This window comes from Lagopus leucura, unplaced genomic scaffold (genome assembly GCF_019238085.1).
Source record: "Lagopus leucura isolate 7727_CA_CO unplaced genomic scaffold, USGS_WTPT01 Super-Scaffold_73, whole genome shotgun sequence".
Taxonomy (NCBI): Eukaryota; Metazoa; Chordata; class Aves; order Galliformes; family Phasianidae; genus Lagopus; species Lagopus leucura.
The window spans coordinates 64,054,207-64,077,854 of NW_024962252.1; the positions used below are offsets into that span (position 1 = coordinate 64,054,207).

The following is a 23,648-nucleotide window of genomic DNA, read 5'->3' on the forward strand; positions in this document are numbered from 1 at the left end:
GGGCTCGAAATTCATTAGGGACCATGTAAAACTGAAGAGTTCCCCATAAACCTTGCCATCTCACGAGGCCAAAAATGTACAAGTCTATAGGGCCCAATGACATGCATCACAGGGTCCTGAAGGAAATGTTTGATATGGTCACCAAGCCATTCTTCATCATATTTGAGAAGTCATGGCTGTTAGACAAAGTCCCCAGTGATTGGAAAGAGACATCACTCTTGTTTCTAAGAGAGGTGAACACAGAGAACTACAGGCCAGTAAGCCTCACCTCTGTGTCTAGGAAGGAGCAGATCCTTCTAGAGGAAATGTTAAGGCACACACAAGATGGGGAAGTGACCGAGACAATTAGTATGGTTTCACCAAAGGCAGATCAGTAGCCTTCAATGATGGAGCGATGACCTCAGTGGACAAGGGCAACTGCTGTCATGTGCCTGCACTTGTGCAAGGCATGTGACGTGGTCCCACACCACATCATTATCTCTAAATTGGAGAGAGAAGGATTCAAATGATGGCCTATTTGGTGGATAAATAATTGGTTGGACCACCTTAGCCAGAGGGGTTGTTGTCAACAGCTCTAAGTCCAAGTGAAGGCAGGTCACAAGTGGTGTCCTCCAGCTGTGCATTTTGAGACAAGAGCTCTTCAATATCTTTATCAATGACACAGACCTTCAGCAAATGTGCTGAGTGAAATCAAGCTGAGCGATGCAGCTACACAACAGAAGGGAACATTGCACGAAACCTGGACAGGCTTGAGAAGTGGGCCCACAGAAACCTAATGAGCTTCAACAAGGCCAAGGGCAAGGTGCTGCAATTTGGTAGAGGCAGTCCCTGATTTGCATACTGGGAACAGAATTCATTTTGAGCAGCCCTACAGAAAAGCACTTGGGAGCTTTGGCAGGCAGCATCAATGAGTGGATGGCAGCCCTGCCAAGGGCAGGGAGGTTGCAACTTGCTAATCTTTAAGGTTCTTTCCAATGCAAGCCATTCTTTGATTTGATTATTCCTATGATAAATCCTTTCTGAAGTAGACTTTCACGTTATGTTTCTTGCACGTATCAGAAAGTGGTGAAAAATTAGTAGTGCCTCTACGTAGGTCGTCACTCCAACCAGATTAAACTTTGGGCTGTTTTTGTTGGAGAAAATAATGAGAAAAGTGATCACCACACCCACGTGATGAAGACAGCTCAGAGAAACAGATCATTCTCCAGAGCAGAAGTTGCTCTGGTTTAAAACACAAATCCACATACCCTACTTCATCTGGGCCATTCATAAACTAGTTACTACAGTGGTTTCCAAAAATTACATAGATCACAAATAACCACATTGTTTTCAAGAACCTTTATACATCATCTTTTTTTAATTAGATTAGCTTTACAAGCAACTTGAGAGCTCTTTCATAATGAACACTGCTTTTCAAATTACACAACTTTATAGGCAACCTGTAAATGAATCCTGAATTTCTTTGCCTGCTATAGATAAAGGTCTCATATTTTACAGCTGGCTAACATCATGAATAAAAATAGCATTATGAAGCTTTGTCTTTAACCAGGACTAGACACATACAGATCATAAGACAGTTTAAAAAATATTTTTGAAACAAGGAGCTGCTTGGTGATGCTCAAGACTGAATATTCAACCAACATGAAATAAAGTTTCTAAAGGACACTGAAGAAATGGCTGACCTGATTTGTTGACCCTATTGTAATGACTTACACAGAGTGTAAAATTAAGCACTTTTTAAACCTGTCTGGCAAGCACAAACCTACGTGACTAGAATTTGATACGCTGTATAACTGCAGAAGTTTGAATTACAGAGGGACTGAAATGAGTTTAAAGGCTTATGCTGTACATTTCTAAATTAAAACCAACCGAACCTCCATTAACGAAGTATTAAAGATGAAGTAAAAGAGGTGGCTTTTTTACTTGTTTCATTGATAGTCTAAATGCACTGCAGACCAGACAGTTAACGAAGATTTGCACTCCTTGGCCAGGTTGGCAGAGGCACTTACAGTAAAGGTATCCTATCTGCTTTTTGTCTGGGAAGAAACGAGGAAAGAGGAAGAGAATTGCAAAGGGCAAGAACGTGTTAAGAAAAGGAAAAACAAAACTGGGATTTCCATTGGTTCTCCTAATCGATACACCAATACTGAATTTTTCCCCCTTCTGTCAGTTTGTTACTAAACAATTAGCTTTTTTTCATGTTTTACATGAACAATAGTAATCTTTTTAATAAAAAATTACTGAGCTTTCCATAGAAAAGGTCTCTAATTGAATACAAACTATACAGATGCTAAAATTGTCACAAGTTGTAGTATATACAGAAATATTTCTGTACACTCACATTGTTTTGGCTAAGTAAGGAAATAAGGGACAGATAGAAAACCGCAGTGGGTTAAGTTGATCAACCCCCTAGCTCCTATATATATATAAGTATATATATATATATATGTATGAATGCAGTCTTTTATAGGTTTGTTTTTCTGAAGCTTTTAAAGCTTGGAGGGAGGGGATGGGGAGAAGAAAAAATAGAACAGTGTCCAAAACATTTATCTCTTAAAAATTAAAATACCTAAGTTTCTGCATGTCACTTTTATTCTGTGATGTCCCCTTCTCCAACAACAACAACAAAAAAAATAAAAATAAAAAAAAAAGTAAAAGAAAGCAAAGGTTTTTTTTTTTTTTTTTTTTTTTTTTTTAAAAAAACTTGTGGCCCGGTTTTGTCCGGGGCCCGGTTTTTTTGGGGGGGGGGGAAATCCTTCAGCACAGTGAGATTCTAAAGATGTATTGCAGAAGGAGCCTACAGTGATGCGCTTCACCTTCAGTGTGCTGACCATTTCCTTGATGCTATATGATAGATCAAGGTGTCAACTTACTTAAAGACTGCATGGGACAGCAACATTTGGAAAGGACATTTTTTTAAAAAGTGAGTTTTAGATATTCTGCTAACTTATATACAAAGGAAAGGGGGATGGCAGGTATTCTTTAGAAAAGGGAGAAAGCTCAAAATTTCTGTAAAGTACACAAGGAGGTTCTGGGTACCTCTAATAGCCTAGGAAAGCCCTTGTATGTTCTTGTATCTTGATGGTATTTACCAGGTCCCCAAAGCCAATGACAGCAACCGATAGTGTCAAGTTCACTTAGTGCCAGTCACTTAAAAACAAAACAAAATAAAAACAGAACAAAACCAAAAAGAGAGACCGAAACTTCCCCTCTGTAGATTCAACATACAAAGCCACAAACTGAATGTTACTAGTAGCAAGATATTGATTTGCTTCTGTTAATACGGTTCAAGAGGACATAGTCAAAAAACAATACAGCAGCAATCTTTAAAAGTTAAGATTAGTGTGAGATATGATATAAAACAATCAGGTTTTTAGCTGGTAATTAAAGTGCTCCTTCTCTGACTTAAGGTGTAAAGAAAATTAAAGTGATTATCAGTTACTGGCAACCCTTACATTAGGTCTTTCATGGCAGAGGAGAACAGTATGAACAGTTTTACAAAAATAGATTCATGTTATTTTGGAGAATACTGTAGTTTTTTTCTTTTTTTTTTTTTTCTGTTTTTCTTTTTTTTAAGACTCAATTTTGATAAACTGTACCTGGTCATACAAAAATTACCCAAAATTCAAACTTTTACCATATAAAAAAAGGAGTGATGAATTTGATTCAGCTGGATGACAGGTCTGGCAAAATATAAGGATGAACAAATTCTATGTAGGGCACTTGTTTATGTCCAGATGCATATGTTGTTCCTTACTGATTGCTTATCTTCTTCACATAAGCAGTCACAGGCCTGGAGTGACAATCACATAGTACAATGCTTCAGCAGTCAAAAAAATCTTCTATTTGATGCAACATGGAAACACTGTATGCTTCTTTATTAAAACGTTGGTTTGTTGTTGATTTTCCTTTACCTTGTTATTCACATTCAAAAGTTAATAGATAGCATCAAGGTTTCTCAGGGAGAATAGCAAGAGGAGTGGCTAAAACAAAGGCTTATAAAACGCCTTTCCCAACCGAGTCAGAAGGTTTATTAAGTTCAACCCTCACACCTTTTTCACCTGCAGAAAGACAAAAAGGAATCCAGTATTATTTTTCAGCATTTATAAAAGTATGATCTACAGAACGTCTGCACCACTTTCTTCTAGCTTAGTTTTAAGAGAATCTTCAAGGATGACTCAGTACATGTGATGCATCCAAATGCATATTTCTGTGCACCTGCTCTGCATGGAAAGCCAGTATGCTGTGGTTACTTGTAACCTCTGAAAGCAGGCATTTAATTGGCTGCCAAACAGAAAGCTGGATACTTGAGTCACATGTGCAGTTTTGAAATTACCTCGACCTTTACAAACCTATAAGAACAGCCTTTTCAGAAGCGAGGAGGCAGTCCACTACTCTGGATGAGAATATCCAGAGTCTCTAGGTATTTATCTTTGTGAAGAAACACTGAAGGATTTATTTTTTTTTTTTAAATGCAACATCACACTTGACTCAATGCTAATAATAATAATAACGATAGTAATAATTCACCTTTTCAGTCCTTATGATTAACTTGAATAACGACAAGTACACCCAATGAAAACACTAGCAGACAATATTCCATATCCATAGAAAATTCACATATACTTGCATGGCTTTAGCCAAAACCTGAATGCTCTTTTATAACTATAATATCAGTGAAAAATACAAAGACTCTTGTACGATTCTCACTTCAGATGAAGAACAAACACCGCAATTTTAACTGCAAATAAAACTGTGATTGAGATAAATAGGAATAACTGGGTAATAGGAATCTGTGCTAGACCTAACCAATAGCAAAATTAAAGCTTCCTCCTTCCTTCCTGCTCCCTGCAGCTGAGGGGGAGACACTGCAGAGGGAGGGGGCAGAGCTCCTGCTCACCCAAGCTGCTTCCAGGAGCCAAAGCTGTATGGAGACAAACCAAATGGCTCCGACTGTTCTCCGTCAGCTTTATAAGGCACAGGGTCACATGTGTGTGGGGGCTGACTTCCAGCGCCGACACACTTCCTGCAGAGCCCCGCGGGGCCGGGCATGCGTCACCAGCATTCCCCATGGCCTGGGAGTGCCACTGCCACCCCAAGCTCACCCCGACCCCTGCCCCTTGGCTTCTTGTCCTTCCGTGCAAGCCAGGCAGGAGCAGCGTTACTCTGACCGCTCCCAAAAGGCACTGAGCCACGACTGCACCACAAGGCAGTGGAACTGCAGTCCCAATACTACAGGAGTGTTCCAGGCACCGAGAAGTTGTGAACAAAATCTGATTTGGAAGTGACTGGGCCCACGTGTCCAAAAATCGGCTTTTTCAGAGCGATTGGTGAAACCACTGAGAAATATGCTGTGCATATGTGCACCTGCCATACACCTGATTGTTCTTTGTTCTTATCACAGCAAGCACAAAATCATGATGCGTTTACAAGTACGACAAAAGTCCCAAACCACTTCTCCTTATAATGCTAATTTGAACAGGAAAATTAGATCAGCTTCCTCTTGAGGAGAAGTCAGAAAAGGAAAACAGATGCCTGATACGTGGAATTGAAAATGGAGGAAGTCACTCCGTTCTTTGATTATAGATTTTAATTTTAGGTTTTTGTTTCTCCAACACAGAGATTCTAGTCAAGTCAGATCGCCATATCCCATCAGAAGGACTTACATGGCGCTCAGTCCTGTGGTGCATTTATTAACCATCACTCCTACCAAAGTGGCACAGGCAGGGAGAGGCCGCATCCCCCATTTGAAAAGCCCAACCAGCCTCAGATCCCAGAGGAAGTGTGTGCAGAACAAGGAGCTGACCTGGATTTCCTAAGTCATGGGCTAGCAGCTTAGCCACTGGGTCACCATCCCTGTAAAGCCTGACTAGATGAATTATGCCTTGGTTTTTTTTCTCCCTTATTGTGTAGAAGGTGGGCTGAGGACATGAGGTTGGACTGCTCAGCTATTCTTCCAGGAAAAAAAAACAACAACCAACCAAAAAACAGGAGATACTGACAAGAGTTTACCTGTTAGATATTTTACTTTAGCTCGTGCTCTTTCATCTGCATCAAAATACCACACCGTTATTGCGTACCTAGGGAAAATGATAAAAAAAATTTAAAAAATCCTGAACTGCAAGGAAAAACATTACAGTGAAGCACTTAATGAAAAAAGTCAATGAGACCATACTTCTGCAGTTCAGCAGAAGAAAACCTTCATGAAGAGAAAGCAAGCAGTACGCACTGTCTGAATAGCTACTGAAAGGGTGACGCTGACACTGTTAAGTACTTTTTCCCCCCCGTGAGTTGTTATTACAGTTCTTGCCCAGAAACTGGGCAATCACTCTGCCCCATGACCTCATCTTCAGCTTCACTTGGTCAAGTCCACTGCTGAGTCACACCGCAAGAAATCATTCTTGGACGCTTGCCATAAGGGAAAATTAACTGCCCCTTCTTACACAGCTCCTCTGGTTTTCCACTGCCCACAGAGGATTTAAGTATGAAGTGCCAGCTATTGAGAAAAGACATTAAGGAGCTTTAGTGTACGGCATTTCACCCTCTGCACAGAAGGGGGAAGGGAGAGTGCTGCAGCGTTGGGAAAGGCTCTAAATAAGAGGACTGCACACTGCAGTTTCAAATTCTTGCAGAGGTGCTTGCATTATCTCAGTGCCCTAGTTAATGCTCAGTGCTATGGGTGCAACAGGAAGTTTGGACCAACAACTCCAATGATTTATCTATTAACACAATCTGTCAGTGTTTACTCAAGATGTCGGGTAGTGAATGCATGTACATTTAGCATTATCATCTTCCTTAAACAATAACAAAAGGGGTTTCAAGTTCCATCTGTGACTCAAACTGGGAAGAACCCTTACAATACTCCAAAGAAAAAGAAGAGATTCACGTACTGATGGTTATTGCTGATCTCCAGCCCTCCCCCTATTCCCAAAGTAATCCAACTGTAGAGTTGAAGGGAGAGGGAACTTGACCATTTGCTACCACCTACTTCCTTCCCAGGGCAAGCAGGTACAAAACTGTAGCACCCTGTCAATCTTTAAAAAGCACAGTACTGTGCTAGTGACAATGGGGAAAAAAAACACAATATAAAGCCATTACTGAGTAACACAGACAATACTCCTAGGCTACAGCAGGGTCTGTTTATGCAGGGCCAGGTACGGTCCTCTCCAGCTCTACTGAGTACACGCTCAGCAATTTCTGCTGCTTCAAGTACCATGGCCTACCTACCCTGGCTAAGAGCATGTTCTCTCCAAAATATGTGATAAAACATGGGTACAAACTCAGCAGCACAGCAGAATTCTAATCAACCATCCAGAAGAGAAAAAACAAAATTTTTTGCCATAGTACAACCAGAACTCGACATCCAGAGACCTAGGATCAGGTCATAATTCATGATTTCATTTGTTTCTCATTGGGATTCCCTCACCATTGCATCATGCAATGTATCTGAGCCCATTAGACCTACCTTGTAGCAAATGCTGGCTGTACTTCATGAGGGTTGCGGCGATCAGACCAGAAGAATAGCAGTCTATCAAATTTGGGTTCAATGTCAGCAAATTGGGCTTTACCTTCTGGAAATATCCGAAGGATGCCTCCGCTTACCTACAAATTAAGTGTTTAAAACCAATGCATTAAGTATATAGCAAGACATTATTTTCAAAGTACCACATATCACATTTAAAAATATTTCACATGTACAGAGCTGAAATTAAAGCCTTTATCACACCCAGTTAACCATATCCTTTTGCCAAATCTACCTAAATCACTGAAATGCTTGGATAATCCTTATTAAGAAGTCAGTCACCACATCTATAGAGAGTTTTAAACCACCAATAGTGAATTCTTATTTAGACCACTCAAACTGTGCCATAAATACTTATCTATTCTAAACCTCTTATCCACAATAATATAAAGATATATGCTGATCTGAATGACACCGACACTTTGAAAATAAATGCCTCATCTACAGAACATCTCACTAACTGCAGAATCAGAGGCAAAGGACGTCCAAGTCAATGCAATGTAGGAATACATCTAGGCAAAGACAGAAGAAAGAATGCGTACAAAGCCCTGCAGCAAAGACACGTTAGCAAGTATACGTAAAAATGCATAGAAAGAAGTTGCATACCTTGGCATCCCAGTCTTTATTAAGATAATATATACACGTAACACATCTTCCATCTCCATTTGGGTTATCAACATGGCGAACATATCCTGTTCCATTGCCTGGGTAACAAGCCACCATGGCCTACAGTCAAGGAAGCAAAAATAATGATTAATCTTTTTCCGCTGGGGGAAAAGCACACATTTTTATCTGTATTATCTGTACATAAGCAACACATAAATTGAACTAGAAATAGCAGTACATTTTTTTATTTTTATTTTACATCTAAGCCTTCTTTCTAGGTAAGAATAGCACACAAACTGATATATATGACAAAGGCATGAAACACATTGTGAGGAACACTGTTAACATATTGCAAGTGGGGCTGCTCTCATATTGTGGCTAACAGTCAGACTTGGCTCCCTTGACTATGAGAAGGAAGATGTCTCATGCATAATTAATGCTTCTCATGAGATGGAGACTGGTTTTCCAGACTCAAGTTCACGGACAGCTATCCTTTACATCTTGGTTGTGGCTTTTTTCTCGCCCTCATTTCTAGTGCAAAGTGTTTCTCCGCAAAAAAAGTGGTGTAAAACTTTATTTTAGGATGCTTTATAAGACAGCACAATTAGCCCATCTTTCTCAATTACTCCAAGTGCATTTTTTTGGTCATGTTTTCCACAGTACATTGGAGGCCTTTGAATCCCTGTTGAAAGGATACAACAAAAACATCTTTTTGATTCAAGAAGTGAGAAATTTAAAAGATGCACCGGAAGTGAAATCTAATAACCCAAGGACATTAAACCATTTCCAGTACAGTAGCACTTCTACCTATGTAAATTCCTATGCCGCATTGTCCAAGAGGATGGAAAGACAACTGCAAAGTGATTTACTTCATTAGAATCCAGACATTCGCATGTGCACAGGAAACAAACTGGACAGTCTGCTCATTGATGGTCTGATCAGCTCGATCAGGACTCAGATTGCAAGCACAGCCCATTTGTGGAACAGCATGTCTGCCCATCTTTAGACTTTTCTTGGAAAAGATAGTAATTCCAGGCTTTTGAAAGAGAACAAAGTTTTCCTGGCCAAGGAATTTCACATTTACCCTGCCATCACGGTACTCAGACATCTGCAGAGACAATATAACTTCCATGAAAAGCCATAACAAGAATTTCAGGGAAATGCAAGAAAGCAAAAATCTGATATGCTATTAACCTCACTGAATATTTGGTTTGGGGGGGGGGGGGGGAAATTAACCCAATGAAACCAGTGCAGATTTAGCCTGGTTGTTACAATATGAAATTAGACCCACACAGATTTGCAACCTTCATCCATAACACTCTTCTGTAAACTATCAAAAATAGTTTTCCAATTAAAATGTTAACTGTGGAAATGGAAACCAAAGTTATCTCAAGTCAAGAGTATCAGTGCATTTTTTTTCTTTTATATTCCAAATTTAACCTTTTTTCTTTTCTTAATGGTAACAAGTAAAGCTTTCCAGTTTGCATTAGTTCCAAGAAATTACTCTGAGTAGGCTCGAACAGTAAAATATTTGTACACAGCTTGTAAACAGAATGGATATTGCTACAGCAGCAAACATTTTAAACTTTCATTTACAGATATACTGTAATAAGAGAAAAAGCAATGCCTTGGTAGATCTTTCTAGGACCTAAGAGAACATAACGTTTGCCAAACTCCGTTCACGTGAAAGAGAACTAAACACACTGATACAGCATTGCAGTATAAGTACTCTGAAGTACAACATTTAAATATACTTGTAATTTTAAGGTTAGGCATTTCAGCTTCTCAGTTCCTTTACTGTAACCACAGTGTAGTCATCATTACAGCTCTCATGTTATGTAAACACTCTATATATATATCAAATAATGTGACCTCCTATTTGACAAAGCCATTACTTATCAGTTTTGCCGCAGGAAGATAAACCCACAAAATCAAAACAGTGAGTTTAAGATACCAAATAATGTAATAAGGGTTCTGCAATTTCCTCTCTTAGCGAGAAAAAAAGGAACAAAACAAAGCGAAGCTGGGCTGGAAGGTATTTGGTTTCTACTGAAGCAAACCCTCTTGAAGAAAGGTCCACGGACCAGCGTCTCTGCTGAGCTCTTGTGGAACACACACAGTGCTGGACACAGATCCTGAGTTTTGCTGAGCCAAGTCTATACAGCAATCCTAACAAGACAAGAACTTGCAGTTTTGCTGAGGTACTGAGAAAAGCAAAGGCTGACATTTGTCATTCATCTACACCCATGAGAAGCAGCTGCTCCAACTCATCCAGAATGAAGAAAAGATGGAGGTCAAATAGCCGCAGCAGTTTCAATTCTCTCTGAAATCACGAGGAGTCAGACTCAGATATGGAAATGTCTCCAGGCATGTAAATGACCTATCTGTCAGTGACTTGAAACAGCCCAGAGTTAGAAGTTTAGAAAGCAGATTCCAAGTCTTTCTAGCAAACGCCCTATTAATTAATTTATTTTTTTTCCAACCTTGAAGTTGCTGAGGAAAGAGCAAACCAGCAGTTGGAAAGTCTGGGGGCAGCATCAGCTGCTGTCAGCATAACAGAGATCAGCCATATTTCTTGTTAGAAGTGTTTTGTACCTTCTGAGTCTGTCACTGACACTGTAAGAAAACAACAACAAACGCACTTGTTTTTGGCTTTGGAACCTCAAACTTCTGCTATCATTAACTGCAAGAGAGAGTTTTGCAGTGATAAGTTATCTAACATGCATTTGTTATAACAGTAACAATGACTCAGTCTTTAGCAGCGAATTGGAAAGCAAACAAACTGGCCCATCAGCCAGTGCAGCACAATGTATGTTCCCCAGTTAGCGTGACAATTCCCTTTCTCCAACTGGACTGTGATAAGGAAAGTAACCAACTTTTTACAGGACACACGAAGTGTAATGCCTTGTGAAACAATGCAGAACGAGCTGGCATCAAACTGGCACACACTGCAAAATTACTCACATTTCTCTTCTGTGGGAAAGGACGGAAAAGCTACCATGCAAATAATGAAATCATGTACTTTTCTGTTATTCTCCCATATACACAAGCATGCAAATATGTATGTCAGGAAAAGGGAAATTTGGGGTTTGTGACTTTTTTTTGAATTTTTAAATGGCGGCCAAAAAAAGAACAGGCATTTGAGATCAGAATGTCCAAAATTCCTTAAAATTTTTATGCTCAAAACAATAAGGGTGTCAGCTCTTCAAAACAAAGCTATCTGTCCTATTGGTTCTCCCATAAAAGTTACCAGGGAATTTGACTCAAGACACTGCTTCCATTTTCATAATAGACAAGGTCTCCTCTTTCGTGCTCCTCAGACTCTACAGCTTTTAAGTGTTCGGTCATAGTAAATACATTCATATTCGTGCAGAACTGAAGTCACCACTGCATTGCTCTGCACAACACTTTTAGCGTTAGCCTTTAATTCAGCAGCACTCTGCCTGAGCACTCATGCTTAGCACATGAGAGCTGTCCTAAGATACCCTCTAGAATTTATGAGTAATTGAAAAAGCATGAAAGCGCCCTCGCTGCTCTGCAATCAGCACAACTTGTGTCTGTCAAACAAAATTAATCACACACTTAAGCAGCTGTTGATCGCTCATTCACACGCATTCTGCTTCCAAGGGTTCAACTCTGAAAAACGAACTGTAGGTTATCATCCTAAACAAGCAACATTAAGTTGTTAACAGAAGAACTGAAAACATTTTTTTTTCCCTATGCATTGCCATCTTTAACGCGCCAAAGGTAACAAAGGCAACAGAAGGAATAATTCATTGTCCATGCAGTTTTGCTCACTCTGTAAAGAGGTACAGATAAGACATTTGACTCTGGCACGCACAGCACTGCAGTGCAGCAGAATGTGTGAGTTCCAAGGGAAGCATCCCCAGCCTTGCTCACCAAGTACAACAGCCTAACCCCTAGATAAAGAAAAGAGCTGCAGGTAAACACACTGAAGCTTTTTCCTCTCCTCTCCTATTCCTCTTCCAGCTGGGTATCAGTAAGCCTACCATTCCTTAAAAGAAGCAAGCACTAACAATAAATTCATAGGAAAGGGAGAAAAATACTACTTACACAGTAAAATAAAATTCCTCCAGGAAAATTAAAAAACAAAATCAAAACAAAACAATAAAATGGAGAGAGGACATGTGTTATGCCACATTAATGTATTAATATAAAATAACTTTATTGTTTAACTCAGGTTAAAGAAAACTGTATCAGTCAAGGAGATGTCACTTTTGCTGTTTGCTGAAGGAACTACAAATCCCAGTGAGCAAAACAAGATGTCTAAATGCAAGACTGATGACTTCCTAACAAAATTTATCAGATGCTCTCACAAAGACTTGAATAGAAATCCTCAGTGTGGGTCATCAGACATATTCAAAGAAAAAAACACTCACTGGAATGAAGAACCAAACTAAAGAATAAAACTTCTGACTTGTCCCTTCGTGGTCTATCTAATGCAACTCTAGTTCAAGTATTTGTTCATCCCTGCCAAACAACAGTTCTGAGGAAACATACCACAGTTTCAACACACATCAGCCATGATTTTTTGCAAGGTGTACAAAATGACAACTGAACTGAAAGAAAAGGAGAAAAAAAATCCTGCATTGGTACATTTTGGCATAAGCATAGTCAAGATTATTGACTTTAGCGTGCTAATGTGGTACAACTCGCCTTGGATTCATATGCTTTCTACTGCAGATTCCTCACAACCAGAGACAGAAACTTTCAGCAAAGGCTATCAACTGGAAAGAACTATTAGCTCTACCCAAAACAGAGGAAGTTCAAAGTGACAAAATAAACTCTTTGGGACACAGCTAATCCAAGGATTTTAGCACCGATGTTCATCCTCCAAGTCAGTCTTCATGCTGGTCTACTCCATGATCCAGCAAATAAGGACAGAGAGCCAGGTGTTCACAGTAGCCAGAAATGCATAATTGGAAAAGCTGGAGAGAAATATCAGCATCTGCATCTTTCAATCACTGTCAGCTGGAGAACCTATGTGCTTAAAAACTTAACAGTGGTGGCTCACATATCCATGAGTGAGACTGGGGATCTCTAAATTTCAGTTAGAAACTAACAAAAACAAGAGATCCACCCACTGCTGCAGCTCTGAAGCTCTCCCCCTTAATAGTAAGTTACCACCACAGACATTTAATTTGCTTATTAGCAAAGCAGAACAACTTTTATTATCTGTAGCATTTTTTTCTGCAGACACGCTAAAACCACCTAATTGCAGTTAAAGGAAAGAAAAAAATACAAAAATCCTACTTAAGGCAGCAACTATCTGGATCGCATTCTGGCAAGCATACAGCAAGCAGCTCTTCTAGGAAAAACCAACTGAAGGCAAGGACGAGAAGTGCAGGTCAGCCCAGGCCACGGGGGGGGCTGTGAAGACAGCAGCAGGGGTTTTTATCAGGAGTTTGGCAAAGCTGCCTGCTCTTGAGCTGGCATGCTGAAGGCAAACTGAACAAAGTTGAAAAACAAACTCAGATAGGTAGGGAGAGAGGGAAAACAGAGCTGAAATAACTTCTTGCACTATAAATAGGAGCAGCACGCAGTTATGTAGGTGGTTTATGTTTTCTATGAACTTCCAGGGAGTTGAGAAAGTAATGGCAGGCCTGATCTAATTCACCCTTCCCCACACCTTTCAGTGCAAAGGCCACTGCAGGGTTTCCAGTCACTCTGGTAGAACTGTACTTTGTAAACAGGAAAAATAAATAAATAAATAAATAAATAAAAATCAAGTAATATACCATCATGTTTGGCACAACTGATAAACACTCTTACCACTTACCTCTAACTTCCTAATAATATTCAAAAGATATCATATGAGAAATCACATGATTTCTCAGTTCAGAGAAAGCTGTGCCCAGTCAGCAGTCTGGCTGCTCAGCAGCAGCCTGCTCAGTTTCTCCCCGAGTTAACTCACTCCTTCACCCATTACAGCTGCCTTCAGATTTAAGGGACAACTACCTACTTTAAAGACTCACTGCAGCCCCTCTAATAAATTGAGGCATATCAGAAAGCAGAAACGCTCATGCTGTTTCACTGGCTGTGTTCAGCCCACCCACACCTACTTTGAATTTATGCCAAATTCTCTGCACGTAGCAGAGTTGTTGCTTGGTAAACATGCCAGGCATTTCTAGCTGCATGGGAGTCAGCACCTCCTCTCCAATGTTCATTTCAAACTGCAAGCAACAGCAAGATCACATGAAGCTGGTTGCCAAACACCATCTCTTTCCTTCACACGCATTCATAGGCTTTTAAGAAGTTTTCATGAACTCTTAAAATTGATAAAATTTGGATGCAAACTTGGATAACTCACCAGTTTTTCCCAATGGCATACACAGAAATGCCATTGCTCAAGTTTGATGTTCAGAAGATAAACATGGGATGTGCTCATACTTTAACAGACAAACCCAACAGATGTAAAAAATGACACATAGAAAGGAGAAACTCTCATAAAACAATCAAACAGGGGCCATTGACCTCAGGGAGATCTTGAAGATGCTTGGATGGTTGGATAGAGAGAATCTTAGCAGAGCTCTGAGGAATCTGGGAGATACACCTCCAAAGGTGAACCGACAAGTGACTAAACCCAATGTCATAGACACAAACAGCAGGAAGACCTAAAACGTGCTTCCTCTCTCCCAGAAAAGAACTCTAACATCAGTTTTACAGCCTCCAACTAGTCTACTACTTAACTGAGATAACACCACTTAAATATTAACAAAGCTCTCACTGCTTTCGTACATTTGAGCTTGTTACCAGTCTCAAATATCCAAACGCAAAGAGATCACCAAGCCAGTTTGCAAACTCCAGGGGAAAAACTGCAGGTGGTATCTTCCTTAACACACTGGCATTTTCCAGGCTGCTAGCCAAGACGCCTCTTTCCTCAAAGTTATGTTAGCTTAACCAAAAGGTTTTGTTTTAAAACTAAATCTGTGAAATCAGTGCAAATACCCTTGCAGTCCTCCAATCTGATTAAGATCTGGCTTCCCTTAGCTTAATCTAATTCCTTATTAGCAAAATAAAAGTGGTTTCAATTAATAAAGTCTACAAAGAGTTGCGTGCTGACTTGAACAGGATTATTTTTTTTAAAGTAAGGTTTATCTAACACATCTCTGAATATAAACATCTTCAAGCTTACAATACTCTACTACAATACTTAAAAAAAGAGTACATTTGAGCTGCTATTTACTGATGTGCTTCAAACCATTAATAGCTTCTGTGATGTTCAACATACATAGCTGGACTTTTAATACCACAGTCTGCTATAAACCTAAAACTCACCAACCCATAACAAACAAACAAAAACTAATCAAGGCTTCCTAAAGAAGGTTGATGAAAATTACTGTTACCGAGGACAGACAGTTATCTTTCAGTAGCACAGGCACAAATACAAAACTCCTCTCTGCAGCTGAGAAAGGTGTTTAAAGCCTAAATCTGTCCACAATATGATTAAATAATTGACCAGAACACTTTCAAACAGCTGCTGAAAAGTGTAAAATACATTTGAAGAATTGGCTGGCCTTCACACATAACTCCCCTTTCTGTCCAAGAGAAGCAGACTAGTGACTCAGTGTTTTGGCACTGTGTAAAAATGACAGAGAAATAAGTCAATCAGCACAAATTTTAAGAGTCTGTTTTTAATTTAACACCATGACTGCTTTGAAATGAATAACACCATCAAAAAATAGTCTGAAACTGCTTTTTTCCAAGAAGAGGCAGAACGTTCTGCACTCGCATGACTCTAGTCAACTTACTCATCACTAACCATTCAGAAAAAGTACAGGGAAGCAGCATCTTTAGCTAATAATAGCACAACACTGAAACAACTATGATAGTAAACTAAAATAATAAGAGGTTAAGTGCCATTCGGATACACTACTTAAAATATCTTCTGACAGTGTTTTGTGCAGACCAAACTCTCAGATCTAACCGCATGACACTGACAGACACACTGATGATTCTGTCTTACTTGAAACAATTATTCTGTTTCCACTTTAGGGAGCAAAAGAATTGGGAAAATAAAATTCAGCTTGCAGGAAATATTTCCTAATATAAAGATTCGAATGCTGTGTGACTGCACAACAAGACAATAACAGGATTGTATCTTCAGCAGTTAGCCAAATAGAAGCTAATTGTACGATGTAAGCATCTTGAATTTTCAGCGCCTACAGAAAGCATTCAAGATCTCAGCACACATAAAATTTTATCTGTAGGATTTATTGCCACAAACTCTACATCAACTAAAAATGATTTTAAAATAATGTTCATGATTCTTGCAAGGGGTTATGGAGTATTCAGCAATGCTGACAGTATTCCCAACCTGACAAATTCTTTAGTATACCAAAGCACTCACTCCTAATTTAAAAGCATTAGCTGAGTTCTTGAAGTATTCATAAAAATGAGTAACTACACAGTGAATGTTAGCATGCAAAGTGCTGCTTTAATTCATAGTAACCTTCTGTAGAAGTTTTACTGTGGTCTAAAGCCAAATAACAGCAAACAGTCTGTAATATGCTTTCAAATCATCTACAGTTTATAGGTAAGAAATGCTGACTGTCCATATAGCTTTTTATGGGCTTCCATATGTACACTGTCTCTATTCAAGCTCTTCTATACAACCCCATCACCGCAATATAACATAGCCTCTCTCAGAACTGGTATAAACAATATTTGGGGTTTTTGGTTTTAACCAGATGACTCTGCATACAGAGTTCAAACATAAACTGGCACCTGTGCTCAGCTCACAGCACAGCTGGTAGAAAGTCTTGAGAAACAGCTATGGCCACACAGAATTATAGGCTGCTCACAAATGCCAGGAGTCCGTCTTATGATGTTGACATCAAGACATTAAATTCAGCTTAGATAAGCATTCAGTGGCAGTAAACCCAACCCTGAATACCTCCAAGATGACTTCCACTTGAGAAATCTAAACAAAAGGTAGAAACACACTGGCCACAGACATTGGGACAAACAACTTGTTTTTCACTGCCAGTTTCAAGTGTGAAGTAAAATGCCACAAAGCCAGCCTGGGCACACAGGACCACCACCATCAGCCCCCATACACTTTTGCTGCTCCTGCTCGCTGCCCCACTTTCAGGCCCACACAAGCGCATGCTGCGACAGGAAAATCTACGCAGGCACAATGAACTCCCTGACAAGACTGGCTCAGGAATGTGATTTATTTACTTTACGAGTACGTGGCCATGTGCACAAGAGAAAGATCTGAATGTACCAAGCACCGAGTCCAGGCCGCCAGAAAAGCTTGAGGGAAATGCCTGTCCCAGCACAGTCAATACAGAACCCCACTGTCTCCTTCAACACCAACTTTACAGCACAATTCTACAATAAATTTAAGTTTGCAGCAACAATAGCATTTGTGGTTTAGGAACTGCTGTTGTTCATACAGTCTTTCCCAGTCTCCCTAAAAGTCACCTCCCCAACCGCTTTTGTCCCATGAGAGCAAAACGGCTGTTATGGTGGATAGCACACACCACCCTCATGCCCTGGGAGAAATACGTACAACCTGGTGCCTTACCAACTATCCGCTGATTAAAAGGCACAAATCTGGCTCACTCCAACTCGCTAACACACAGAATCACAGAACAGCTAGGAAAATAGACAATCGAAGAAAGAAAAAAGAAAAGCTAACTACTTTCCTCCTTCCTACTGCTTCAATAAGGAAAATAATATTTTATATCCTCATCAAATTATTTACCCTTTCTAAAAGGCAGGTAGGTTCCTCTGAAGATCAGTGTTTCTTGTAAATAATAATTAGACAAAAAAGTCAAGAATCTGCCAAGATTTCTGTCAACCATGTTGCTATAACTGTCACTCCACAAGTTCCACGGTCAGAAGCACAGTGCTAATCTCAAACTGCCTATTTCCCACTCTGATAATCAGAAAGTAGCTGAACTAAAACCCTGCAGAGCTGTTGGGCTTCTTTTGTTTTTATTTATTTTTATTATTTTTTAAGAAACTACCAAACAATCCTGTTACAGATAACTGTTACATCTTTACAGCACCCTGTACTCGCTGAGGAAACATGGTAGGGATTAGGAATCACAGCCTAGATCTGGGGTATCCTGTCAACCCATCAGAAATCATCTGTAAGATGTATTTATGCAATGCACATGCAAGATATGCAGAACATAAGTTCTACCTTTCAAAGCCTATTCCCTACTTAAGGTCGTAACCATGAAAAGGAAAGAAATAAAAACTGTACTTAAGAAAGTATATTTGGAAACATCCTGAAATAACTCATGGATACAAATTCCCTGCTGTCCTATGCATCAGTGGAGGAAATCACTGATGTGAAGATGATATATAGTGGAGAAAAAAAAAAAAAAAGGCAAGAATAGCAACACTGCCACAAGTCAGTAGTACCAGAAGGCAAAAATAATGCTGAGTATCACAAGAGCTAAAGCGAAACAATTGCTTCTGCAAAATACCAGAATTCTCTACAAGAAATACACTTCCTGCTCAGGTCAGCAGGCAACCACTACAGATTTCAGAGTTGAAAGAAATGAACCTTTCAGCAACAGACTGTATTTTACAATGAAACTTCTTACCATTACTGAAAGTAAGTACAGGCCTTTCTAAAACATGCATATATTATTTAACTCAATGGTGGTTAACAGCTTCTGAGTAAGAGACAACACCTCAGGAAATTTCCTGTGAACAGGCAGGTGATTGACTGTCTTCTATTACATGTAGTGGAGGGCTCCATATATTACAATGAGGATAACACAGCTTCTTACCTTCATTTGATCTGAGATCTGCAACTAAAGACAAGAAAAAAGCCATTTTGAAAAGAGCATGATGGAAGGGAAAGAGTATGAGGAGAACGAAGAGCAGGCAAGAACTCACGGAACGCAGCAGCAACTTACCAAACATGCACTGCATGATAACGAAGAGGAACAAGTTCCGAAGCATAGGTTTTAATTGTGCTTGCCCCATTACTAACCCCAAGACATCAATAATAACTGAGATACCCCAGAAAACCTCAGCTTTACTTTTCTGAACCCTCCAGCCTCTAAACCAAATACAAAACATCTCAGATATGAGAAGCCAATATTAGCACACAGAATTGTGACTGAAAATCAGAAGGAAAAAAAGCCCCACTACACACAGCACACTACTGCCATGCTCATGTCCGCCCACTAGTTCAAAAGGCAGTTCAGATAATCTGTCTCCCAGATGTAACATTCACATGGAATGCATACTGTGGCATTGCAGAAAGGTAGCTAGAAAGAAAAATAATCAATTCAAATTGCAGGTGCTGTAACAGTAGGTAACTGCAGGGCTCCTAACAAAATTCTTCCACTAGTTTTAGCTGGAATTGACTGACTTACTGCTTTAAATCATTAATTAGCTTTTTGCTGGAGGGTGGCTACACACAGAACTGTTAAAGTGAACACTGAGCTTGTATTTAATTGTAAATTCTCCAAGGGAGGGCATTGTTTTTGTATGCTTTATTCATACAAGCAAAATGGAATTCAAGCTTATGGGCAGTAACACATAACAATGTTCGCTAGTAACTGAAGAACTTTTAAAAGCTAAATTCTCAAGAAAACAGAGCTTACAATGCCACAGGCCAGGATGCTGACCCAAGCCAGCAACACCCAGGGCTGCAGCAGCACCCTCCCAATCCCCTGCTCTGAAGGGCAGCTCTGCTCTCAGGCAGACTGGTCCCCCACCTGGAACACAAAAAAGCCCTAAAGCACAAGCAAAAAGCCTGGACTGTATTTAATTCCCAGGACCAACAAACAAGCAACACTATGCAGTTACACATGTTACTAGCTTTGTCTTTGCACAGGTGCATCTTCAAAGTAGCAGGATGTATGCTTAGAAAGAAGAAAAGGCATAGTAAAAGCTGAAACTCTGCAACATTCTTGTTGCAATGGGATAAGATTAAGCCAAAAAAGCTAGTTGATCCTATCTTCATCTGTGTTTCTTGTCCTTCGGGCTGAAGTCTTTCATAGTTTTAAAAACTAAATTTCTAGAATTAAATGGGTAAAAAAACCCAGTTTCTCTCATTTATACCTACTGAGCTTATAATATATAACTCTGGCCTAGCCTTTGGCTCATGAGAAGTTACCACTCCCATTTTCTGTTTTCTCTGAGGAAAATGACAAAGTCAGGACTTCAGTCTAGGAACTCCTGTGTTGTTCTTGAGTCTATGCCAACATTAGGAGGCCTCAGGGAGCCACTGTATGTCATTTTCCCCAGGCTGCAATGGAGATTTAGTCAAGGCATTAATTTTGATGCAAAAATTAGAAAATTTTAAGTATAAAGCACTTTAAGTATGGCCCTTACTCTCAAGGCATTCTAAAGTACTGGAACAGATAAATGCAAATAGCAATAAAACCATGAGTTGAAGCAGCAATTTCACCACAGCAAACTAACTTCTGTTCAGTGAAAAACAACAGCTCCCAACAGGATCCCCACAGGGTCTGTACTTTTCACGTGACCAGGAAGAGGGAGGGAGTAGCAGGCCAGCAGCATTTACACGCAATAAGGAAATACACTATGGGAACCATTCCAACACTGACTGCAGAAAGGTGCACAGAAGGTTGGAATGATATCAAGTACCTGGACAAGAAAATGGCCATTCTGTAAAGAGGAAGTGCAAAAGAGGGATTAGCAGATGCACAGAGCTGCATAAATGGGCAACAGGAATGTACAGAGGTATAAAACAATACCCAGCCAAAGAAACACTAGAAGGATTCTAATTCTTCAGTTCTGGAAGGAAAAAGTATCAGCTGAAAAATGTATGAAGGAAAGTATCAGGCTTAAAACCACAGAAGATAAAACTACTGCAAAATGAGCTTTCACAACAAAGAATCTTGAAGACGTTGAAAATCATCAGGCTGTAGGCTTTAAACAAAAGGAAGTTCCTTCCCCATCTAATCAAACTGCAGGACTCATTGTTACAGGATATCACAGAGGCCAAAAGTACAAATGGCTCTTAAAACCAAGATTACGTAAATTAATAGCAAGTACATCCATCCATCCGTGCATACTAAAAGCAGCGGTTCAGATGCAACCTCTGGCCAAGGAAGTTTTTGAATTGCTGGAAGCTATACACAAGCATCATTTTGTCAGTATTTTGAAGCTTCACCTACACACAGACTATAGATTACTTGCAATAAATGCATTACAATATGAAGAGATCACATCCTTAGGAGAAAAAGAGACATTTGATAGGGAAGAACAAACACCAGAAGGCAAATTGCAAGAAACTGAAACAAGACTTAGGCTGCAAGAAGAGTGTAAGCTTTCAGCAGAAGAGATTGGTAGTATTTGAACAGTATCAGCAGCTGCTTTAAATGTAGCTTCATCAGAAATTTTGTTCCCAGTAAGACTGAGTACTCATCTGAAGTATTTCTGAAGAATACAACTCCATCCAGCTTCAATTTACTACTAAAGATGATCAACAGGCATCTCACAAAAGGCAGGCGCTCTTTATCTTTCAAATGCAGTCCTTGCAAAGGATAGCCCACTGGAGGGGTGTCTGCCCTGCCAAATATCCAGCAGGGCACAGAAATTGAGCAAAGCCTCATGCTCTGCAAACTCAGCAGGGTGAGGCAGCCCTGCCCTTGGTGCCTGCTTCTCCTCCATCCATTCAGCAGGAAAGGACTCCATACCAGCAGCCCAAGGTCCTGAGGGGACCATAGGTAGGAGCAGCAGGTATCTGTGGGGAATGCACACGACAGAAAAATTGACAGGATTAGCAGGATGGAGGACCATAAGCTCAGGGCTGCAGGGTTTTGATTTATACAACAGCCTGGAAATATACATGAGCCCGACCCCTGCCTGTTGAAAGGTTCCTTCTGTGTACATCTATGAAATGTGTAAGCGGGTGGCATTTTTCTTGGGTAAACTAAAACATCCTGAAAATAACTTTGTCCAGATGTCTGTTACAAATTCACTGCACAGAACAGAGTAAATAATATGGAGAATATTAAAGAAAAGCACTTTTTGACAGTGGCTTCGGAAATGCCTGCTACTCTAAGTTCCAAAGGATCCCTGGTGCATTATACCCTCTCACTACAGAAATCCCCTTGCAAACTTCAAAACATTTCTAGACAGAGACAAACCTGCTCTACAGACAAGGAATTGATTTTATTTTCCTTAAACTTTTTGTTAAATCAATGTGTGAAATGCACACATACTCAAAAACAGCAAGCTGCACTAAGCCAGGACCGTGTGATGGGCACAGGTTAACTGTATAATAGGTAAACTGGGAGAAAACTGTCATTAAGCTGCAGGAGAGACTGCAGTACAATTACCACCTGCATAATGAAAAGGGATCCAAGCTAGGAACATTTCAGACTGTTTCAGCCAACTTTGAAGATATGATGCCCAATGAAACTGCTGAAACTGAGCGAGTTCAAGATGCCCTTATCAACTGGCCACAGCTTCCGTTCTCACAGTGGTAAGGCCGTGTGCCAGCTGCTCCAACAACAATGCAGCAGCCAACCGAAACCAGAAGGGCCTGACGCCTTCAGCTGAGTACCAGCCACACACAGCAAAAGCTGTTCACACAGCCTGATGACCACAGCAAGAGCAGATGTCTGAACAGGACAGAGAGCAGCAACAGGAAAAATACGCCATTCGTCAGCTCTGAGCTGCCTGCTCCATTCTTAAGATTTATTGCTTTAATTTAACTAGTACCTTCAGAGACAGTTCTAGCTACATATCTGTGGCTTTCTGAACTACGTTAATACAGAGATAACAGATCCCGGCACTCCACCAGGGCAACTACAAAAAGGCAGAGGAAGAGTATGCCCAGAGATGCCTCTGTCCTCTGCAGCTTTGCCAACATTTTTGAGCTATCACAGTGATTGCAAATTGACAATACAAACTCTTCTCGTAAACAGATTTAAAATACATTTACAAATCAAAAAGTAAATTAAAAAAACTCAAGTCTTCAGTCAGTTTATTGCATCTAAAGATTTGTGAAGTCACCTGACCATCTTACCATCAATTCCCATTAGCTGTACCCCACAGGCACGTCCTTCACGTATGTTAGGGCACCGTGCATAGAACACATACATTGCTGCCCTACATCACACAAATCCGTGCACAGGCGATTCCTACCCAATACCTATTTATAACATTATATGCTAACAAAAATACTCTTGAGTCATTTCGAGTTAAATACCAAAGAACAAGAAAGTCTTCAAGCGCACGCAGCTGTTACGTGCATAGAGGCACTGCTCTATTTTTGACAGACACTGTCCTGGAACAGCGAGTGAATTAGCTTTCAACCTGAGGCTTACGACTGCAACTTACCAGCTAGTTCTGGAACAAGCTCACAGTGAAAATATGCTTGATCAGCTACGGTTAACCAATAATCTTCAGAAACTGGGAGGAGTTTACAAGGACTTAATGAACACAAAATGACTTTTGAAAAAGGCCACAAAGACCAGCATTGGTTCTCTCCTTAAACGCGTTATAAGTAAACCATGAACGTGAAAGGCAGAAAGGATATCATAAA

General features: G+C 40.0%; 1 protein-coding gene across 1 annotated transcript in view; it reads right to left on the minus strand.

Annotated features, from left to right (window-relative positions):
* Window positions 1–2,742: 2,742 nt before the first annotated feature.
* Window positions 2,743–23,648, minus strand: part of EGLN1 (egl-9 family hypoxia inducible factor 1) — a 28,667-nt gene continuing 7,761 nt past the window's right edge. Inside the window, exons 2-5 of the mRNA XM_042886010.1 lie at window positions 8,129–8,248; window positions 7,466–7,602; window positions 6,013–6,080; window positions 2,743–4,061 (exon numbers count right to left, since the gene is read on the minus strand). Coding sequence (XP_042741944.1) covers window positions 3,997–4,061; window positions 6,013–6,080; window positions 7,466–7,602; window positions 8,129–8,248 — 390 coding nt within the window. The 3' untranslated portion in view covers window positions 2,743–3,996. The remainder of the gene's footprint in view (window positions 4,062–6,012; window positions 6,081–7,465; window positions 7,603–8,128; window positions 8,249–23,648) is intronic.